This window comes from Drosophila busckii, chromosome 2R (assembly GCF_011750605.1).
Source record: "Drosophila busckii strain San Diego stock center, stock number 13000-0081.31 chromosome 2R, ASM1175060v1, whole genome shotgun sequence".
In the NCBI taxonomy this organism is placed as follows: Eukaryota; Metazoa; Arthropoda; class Insecta; order Diptera; family Drosophilidae; genus Drosophila; species Drosophila busckii.
This window is the reverse complement of record NC_046605.1, coordinates 14,115,935-14,123,220: the sequence shown is the minus strand read 5'-3', so window position 1 is coordinate 14,123,220 and position 7,286 is coordinate 14,115,935. Positions and strand designations below refer to the sequence as shown.

Genomic DNA, 7,286 nt, shown 5'->3' with positions numbered 1-7,286 from the left:
CTTATTTTATTTTTAGGCTTATTTATTTGTCAAAATTTACAAAAATGTTTTAAAAATAATTTAACAAAATGGTATTCAAATTAAAATGAAATCGATGAAATATATAAGCTTAAATTAGGAGTGTTAGGCAGATCCAAAGTTTATTATTATTGATCTGGGTTAGTGTTAATTATTAAATAAGTAAGAATTTAGCGCTTAGTAATGAAAACTGAGGCTTAAGTTTACTGAGATATATTAAGAGATAAAGGAAGAATCGTTAGAGTATAACTGTTAGGAACTAAGAAATTTAATGAATTATAATAAAATTGATTTTTTTTATAATTGATAATTAAGTTGACTTAACAAATTCGAGGACTAAATTTATTCCTTCACTAATTTAACTAGCATCGTTAAGCTTAAAATATAGAAACGTTAGTTTCTTATTTTAATTAGCGTTACCCGAAGCAATTTTTAGTTTTTTTTGCCATTCCCAAACCACTGTGCAACTTACGCTACGCAAATGATTAGACAAACAAACGGAAATCACTCAAAATTTTATTGACTAAAAGAAGAAGAAGAGGCAGCGTTGAAAAGTCTTGAGATTAATGTTGATTTGGCTGCGGATCAAAGTTGAGCACATCGAAGGTGAGAATCTTGTAGAAGGAGACCGACCAGCCGGGATCGTTGATGCCGGCCAAGGCGCGCGACATCAATTGGGTCTGGGCGGACTGCGGCGTCGCCGGCTCCGTGCGACTGCGGCGTGAGTTGGTGGGCGGCGGCGCGTCACCGAGCGGCGGCGGATGATACTTGAGCGCCTCGTCCTTGCGCTTCCACTCGGCCGTGTAGTCGCGTCGAAAGCGAATAAATATCTCGGCAAAAACAATGCGATGCGGCACAGAGATGGCATCCGTAGGTGTCTTCAGCTCGCTATCCATGCGCCGTAGTATCTCATTGATCTCCACCAGCTCGCCGGGCGTATCAAAGTCCTTGGTGTTGCGCAGTCCAACGAACAGCATGTCGATGAACGCATATTTGCGTCCATAATTCTGACGCGTGGCCACCTTCATGGGAATGGCGCGACGCAGATGCTCCATATTGAAGCGCACCAGCTTCAGGCGCGTATCATTGCGCGAGAGCAGCATGTCGCGCGTAATCTGCTGATATCCAACGGGCGTGGTGAACTCGCTGATCTCATCGCCGCTCTGCTTGCGTATGATGTCGGTCATTACAATCGCCGCCTGCTTGGAGCCCTCGACAAAGTCGTTCTCGCTGAAGCTGCGATCCCACAGCAGCTTCAGCTTCCACATATTGAACTTGGTCACCACATACTTCCAGGGATTATGCAAATACACCAGCTTGGGTATCACCTTGCGGCGCTGCTCATTGACCGCATTCTGGCGCTGCCAGTTGCTGTCGTGATGCTGCCGCAGGCTGCGAGTTGCCAAAATTGTGCGTGAGCCATGATTACGTAGAATTTTGATGAGCATCTTCGACCAAGTTAGCTAAGCGTTTAACTTGCTGTGCATTTTCAAGGCCAAAATCAGTTAGCAGTTCCCCAATTGCAGTTGCAGTTTAGTTGCGTTTTCAATCAAAAATATTTTATATTTATTTTAATTAAATTTTGTATGTAGGCTGGCTAAGAATTTTGACAGAGTTTTCAACTAACTGCTGACCCCCAAACTATGGATCAGCTTCTCTCTCTCTCTCTCTCGCTCTCTGACTGACCGACCGACCGACCATAAAACATTATTTCGAGCGCTATACATAAATTAAATGCCACTGGCCACTGCTCAGACACTCACGCAGCAGTTTCAAGTGTAGCGTGGGCAACTCCACAACCCACAAGTAGTTTGAGTTGAGTGAGGGGTATGGGGGGTGTGCAACACGCAAACGACATAAAAATTAACAGCCAGCCAACAACTGTGGCAAATCGCATCAGCACAATGAACAACTTTGACTGCAATTGTTGCTCCCCCTCTCTTTCTAACGTTAGATGCGTATTTAAACGCTGCGACGAATTTAATTATCAAGCAGTTATTTGATGTTAAATTAAATAGCTTAATGAGTGTGGGGCACTCCAGTTAGGTAGCTACATATTCAGTAGTTATATATGTTATTAAATACGAATGTTGCTTTGGATTTAAGTGTTAGAAAGTTACAGCAGCTTGTTATGTGTTCAAAGCATTTTATTTAATTAGCTGCGTACCTGTTAACATTTATTATTATTAAAATACGTTTTTGAAATGGCAAATGCATATGTTAAAATAACTATTTTTTATTTATTTATTTATTTAATATCAACTATGAACAGTCGAGGAAGAAAATGATTACTACAAATATTTAAAGTTAAATTTAAAAGTATTTAAAAATTATGTTTTATAGATTGGGAGTCGCTTCTTACCATTTTTTCTAGAACTAATCGACCCAATCAATTTTTTCTACTTTAGCTAAAGTAAACCAACATAATATTACATAGCAGTATTTTTAATTGCATTTTTCTATCAAAACAGGTTTTTCATAATTTATTTTCCTTATAACTTTAAATAATTAAAAAATATTAAACATTTTTTTAATTTGCAAGCTACTTTTAATTTATATTTCTATTACTATATATATATAAATTTGCTATTTTTAGTAGGAAAGGAAAATAAATTTTTTAAAAAAACAAATAAAAAAATAAAAATTGATTTGCTTTTAACAATATACGAAAATTTACAGTTTACATTACATATCATTTGTAATATTTTATATAATTTATGTTAGCTTGGGGATTATATTTATCTTGTTTCTTAAAAATATCTAAATAATACAAAAAATGTTGGGTGTATTAATTTAATTAATTATTTAATAATATTTTTTTTTTTTTATGTATTTATATTTTTTTGTTTTTCGTCGATTTTTTTTTATGTCATTTTATTATAAAACTTTCAAATTATTATTATTTAAAAAAATTTTATTTATTTTTGATTTTTTTAATTATTTTTTTTATATTTGTATATTTATTTTATACGGCAACTATTTATTATTATTATTATTTTTATTTTTAAACATGATCATTTACTTTTGAATATTTTTTATTTGTCTTTTAATACTTTCTTTTAAATATATTATTCAGTCATTATATTTCAGTTTCAATACTATTTCTACTTCTCTAATTATTTTTTAAAATAAGCTCATAATAGTTTAATAAATACTTTAATAAATAATATAAAATGTTAAATTTTATTGCATAATTAATGTTTTTAGATTTAATACAAATTTCCCATTTTATTTTTATTTGACACTAACTTATGCATGTTTTGTTATGCTGTTGTTCTCTACATTTCTCATTCATTAACAACAAGAGCATTAACAATAGTTTGAGCCAACATTAGTTTATTAATTCCCAAGCCTCTTTTGGAACGGGTTGACACAAAATGCGTGGTCGCCACCACGATCATCATCATTATCAGTAGTATAATCAATAGATGACAAGGCAAGAAAAAATTTTCGTCACAGTTACAGTGCAGCCCAGATAAGCGATCTTTCATAGACCGCCGTGTTAACAACAATAAAAAAAAATAACTATACGCAACCAACAGCGCACTTAACACTGCCTTCGTGTGTGTGTGTGAGTGTGTGAGATCGAAAATTTTCAGATGAAAATAAGTAAATTCATTTCGCTGCGGTTGGCAGCGAAGCCAGCGCTGAGCATCGTTTATCTTGTTGCTCATTAAATCATTTAGCTGTCAATCAATTCAAGACTCATGCTCACTCTTTCTACGAGTTAACGCAGCAGCAGTTGAAGTGCTTTGAAGTGAATTGGTTCCAGTTTTTCAAGTCGACAGAGACAGTCGTCAATTGTATATAGCCAAAGGAAATATATGTCTGTCTGTCTGTCTGTCCGTCAGTCTTGCGGCCATTGTTAGTCAAAGCGACTGCGGGGCAAAATTGTTGTCATCGTCTCGTGGTCCATAATTACTCAAAAGTCAACTGTTTAAGCCCAGCATGCAGTTTGGCCTAAACAATGTGTATAGCGGTAAAAGAAAACCAAGGAAAATTGTGCTCGGAAAACTTGTTGTGTATCGAGTCGAGGCAATTGAAAAGTATTTTCGAAATGTTTTTAATCATGCATAACATTAGTTTTTCTCATTCATTCCACATTGGTAACTATTTCAACTATGCACAGCATTTTATGCACATAAATTCTTTTGTTATTCAACAAAGCGTGCATGCATATGCATGTCCAGCGCATAGTTCTGCATAATTATATGGTCTTAGACCCGGTAAAAATGCACAAAGAGGTCTTTTCAATTGGTAGAGTTCGATTGCAGAACAATTCGTTGCATATATTTTAAATATATTCTATGTCAGTAAGACAAACCGCGTCAATTGAGCCATTTTTGACTGTATGAGCAACAAGAACTCAGAGACTATAAGAGCTAGAGCGACTAAATTTGGCATGTAGGTTAATTCCTTGACCCCTCCCAATAAATGGAAAAAAAAACTTCATCAGACTGATTAAATAGATTCAAGAACTCGAATACTATAATAGCTAGAGCAACTTAATTTGCAATGTAGGTTAATTTCTTACCCGTCCCTCACTCATAGGTTAAAATCTTCATCAGACTGATTAAATTGATTCGATATAGTCTTGTCTGTCTGTATGATCTCCGAGATTTCAGCAACTATAGCCGCTAGATATATTAAATGTGGTACTTGTGTATATATTTATCCTATGTTTATGGAGTTTATTTAAAAAATTTTGATATCTACCGTCTTTCCCAGCAATTGTTAGAGTAAAACTTAAAATTTATCAACAATTTGCAATAATCTTAAACTTTTTTTGTGTTATTATGCTTTGGGTCCCAACATTTCGGCTGTGCCCGACTTGCCTCATATTATGTTTTTACAATTTGCGATCGACAGCTCAAGTCTTAAGCTTTGTGTTTGAGTTTGTAGCTGCGGCTGAAGCGTTTTCGCATATTTTTTCATATGTAAGCGGAGGCTGTATTTATAGCTTGAGTATCCCGTGACATGTTCATGCCAAAATGCGCTCCGCTCATACCTGTCAGACGATTCAGGTTAAATCAATCAAACGAGAGTTGGAAAAACGAAACCTGTCAACACGGTTCATTGTTTGCATGCGTCGCGTTTAATGAAAGAACCGCCCCGAAACAAAACAAAACAAAGCAACAACCAAATGAATCCAATCGCAAATGCATCGAGGGACCGATGCCTAGGCCTTTGATGCGGGAGTGTGAGTGGGCGTATGGGGGGGCGCGCGTAGATTTATGCAACAACAACAGCAACAACAACAGCAACCACCACACAACTACAACAAGTTGCCGCATTTGCCATTCGTGCAGTTATTTGCATTTTTAGTTATTTCCATCTGGTGAACTATTGTCTGGTTCATACGGGTGGTCATTTAGCATATTTTGATATTGAGATTTATTGACAAGATAGAAACGTGTGCGACGTGCTTCGCTATCGTTGTTGCTGCTGCTGTTGTTTTTGTTGTTGTTGTTGTTGCTTTGTCGGCATGGCCGGAAATATAGAGGGGAAATGCTCATTATGTCAAATGTTAGTCGCTGTTAAATTAAATTGTGTTTTAAGCTGACTGCGTCTACAGTTTCAAGCAAAACAAGCGCAAGAGAAAGGTTTTACTTTTTACACTAAACAAAAAGAAAACTAGCAAAAATGATTAAATGTATGTCATTATACAAATATATTTAAAAAATTAATTTGCTCTTTCTTCAATTATTGTGAACTACTTTAGGTATAAAAGTAAAAACGTTATTTAAGAATTCATTAAAAATATTTCAGTTTAATAATTAATAAATATTAAAAAAATTGCATGCTACATTTAAATTTTATTTGTTTTTATTTATATTTATTAGTTTTTACAATTTAACAAGTATTTTTATCTATAAAAGTTTATTAGGTTTTTAAAAAATATATCTTATAAATTTTAAAATATTTAAAAACTTAATTTAAATTATTTTTTAAATAATCAGGTATAATTTTTAAAAATAATTTGCTGTTTTAGAAATTTAATTAAAATTTTTGGCAAAAAATTAGATAATTAACTTGTTTATTTTTGTTATTTTTCTTTTAGGTAAAAAATAAAAAAAAATTATTTAATAAATTTATAAATATTTATAAAGTTAATTTGCTAGTTTCAATAAATTAATTTGTATTTATTTTAGCTAAAAAAGTAAATTAGGTCCTTTCAAAAAATATAGGTAAAGTTGCCACATAGGTAATAGCAAACTAATTTAACAACAAATACACATCTGGATAGAATGAAATTTTATAAAAAAAAATATTGAAATATTTCAAAACTTTATTTGCGGCTTCTATCAATTTAATATGATTTTATTTGAGTTGAAAATTTAAAACAGTTACAGATAACATATTAAAAAAAAAAATTAGTTTGCTATTTAATATTATTTTATTAATTTTATAAACTTGAATGCGCATTTATATGTTTGACTTTCGTTTTTCTCAGTGCATGTTAGGCACAATTTTCGAAACCCTGCAAAGCGTGGAATGTGGTCGCGTCATTGAAATGCGATATGCCACAGCTTAGCCTTCCAGTAGCTTGAGCAGGGAGTGGGGGGTGGGGTGGGGGATCGTGCTACGCAGATCATTGCCAAGCCGCATGCGCATTGAGGAACTGTTCACGGTTTGGCAACTGCTAAGGTTTCCAACTTGTTGTCAGTCGTCGTCGACGTCATCGTCAGTCGCTTGTCAGTTTGGAGCTGCGGTCTGGCGCTGAGGCACAATTTGTCATGCAAATTGATCGCCACTTTGCCACAAAGCGGAAACACAGCAGGCTGCAGCAAGTTCAAATGCGAATCCCTGCAATGTTGTTATTGGATATAGCTTTCGGTAATTAAATACACTCACGCCTCACACCCAGCCAGTGATCCTTAACTAACATTGAATGCGTCATTTAAAATTCCAGGCAGCGCTCGCACTTGGAACTGCCAAACTGTCAACGGCTAGCGACACCTAGTGGCCAACACCTGCAGCTGCTATTGCCACTGTCACTGCCACTTGCCACTGCAGGCAACTGTCAACTGCTGGGCGCATCGGCCACGTGAGTTGCCTACTTTATGGCCACTTAAGTCCACCACGCTGACAGTTGACATGACGATGTGTGAAATTTTCTAGCGCTTCCAAGAAAATTGCCCGCATGTGCCCCTTCCCCCCTCCCACCACTTCAACTGCTTACAGCTTGCTTAGCTGTCTATATGAAATCGGGGCGAATCGACTGATTTATGCGTTTAGATTTACAAATTCCAATGCAATGCGCTAAA

At 35.1% G+C, this 7,286-nt stretch overlaps 1 protein-coding gene across 1 annotated transcript; it reads right to left on the bottom strand.

The window, feature by feature from the left end:
• Nucleotides 1-520: 520 nt before the first annotated feature.
• LOC108595644 lies at nt 521-1,587 on the bottom strand. Its single transcript, XM_017980917.2, has one exon. It carries the CDS (start codon nt 1,464-1,466, stop codon nt 582-584), a length of 885 nt encoding a protein of 294 aa, XP_017836406.1. The 5' UTR covers nt 1,467-1,587; the 3' UTR covers nt 521-581.
• Nucleotides 1,588-7,286: the final 5,699 nt, after the last annotated feature.

What these genes read in the sequence shown, in the direction of transcription:
- LOC108595644 (XM_017980917.2), bottom strand. Translation starts at nt 1,466, where the DNA reads ATGCTCATCAAAATTCTACGTAATCATGGCTCACGCACAATTTTGGCA.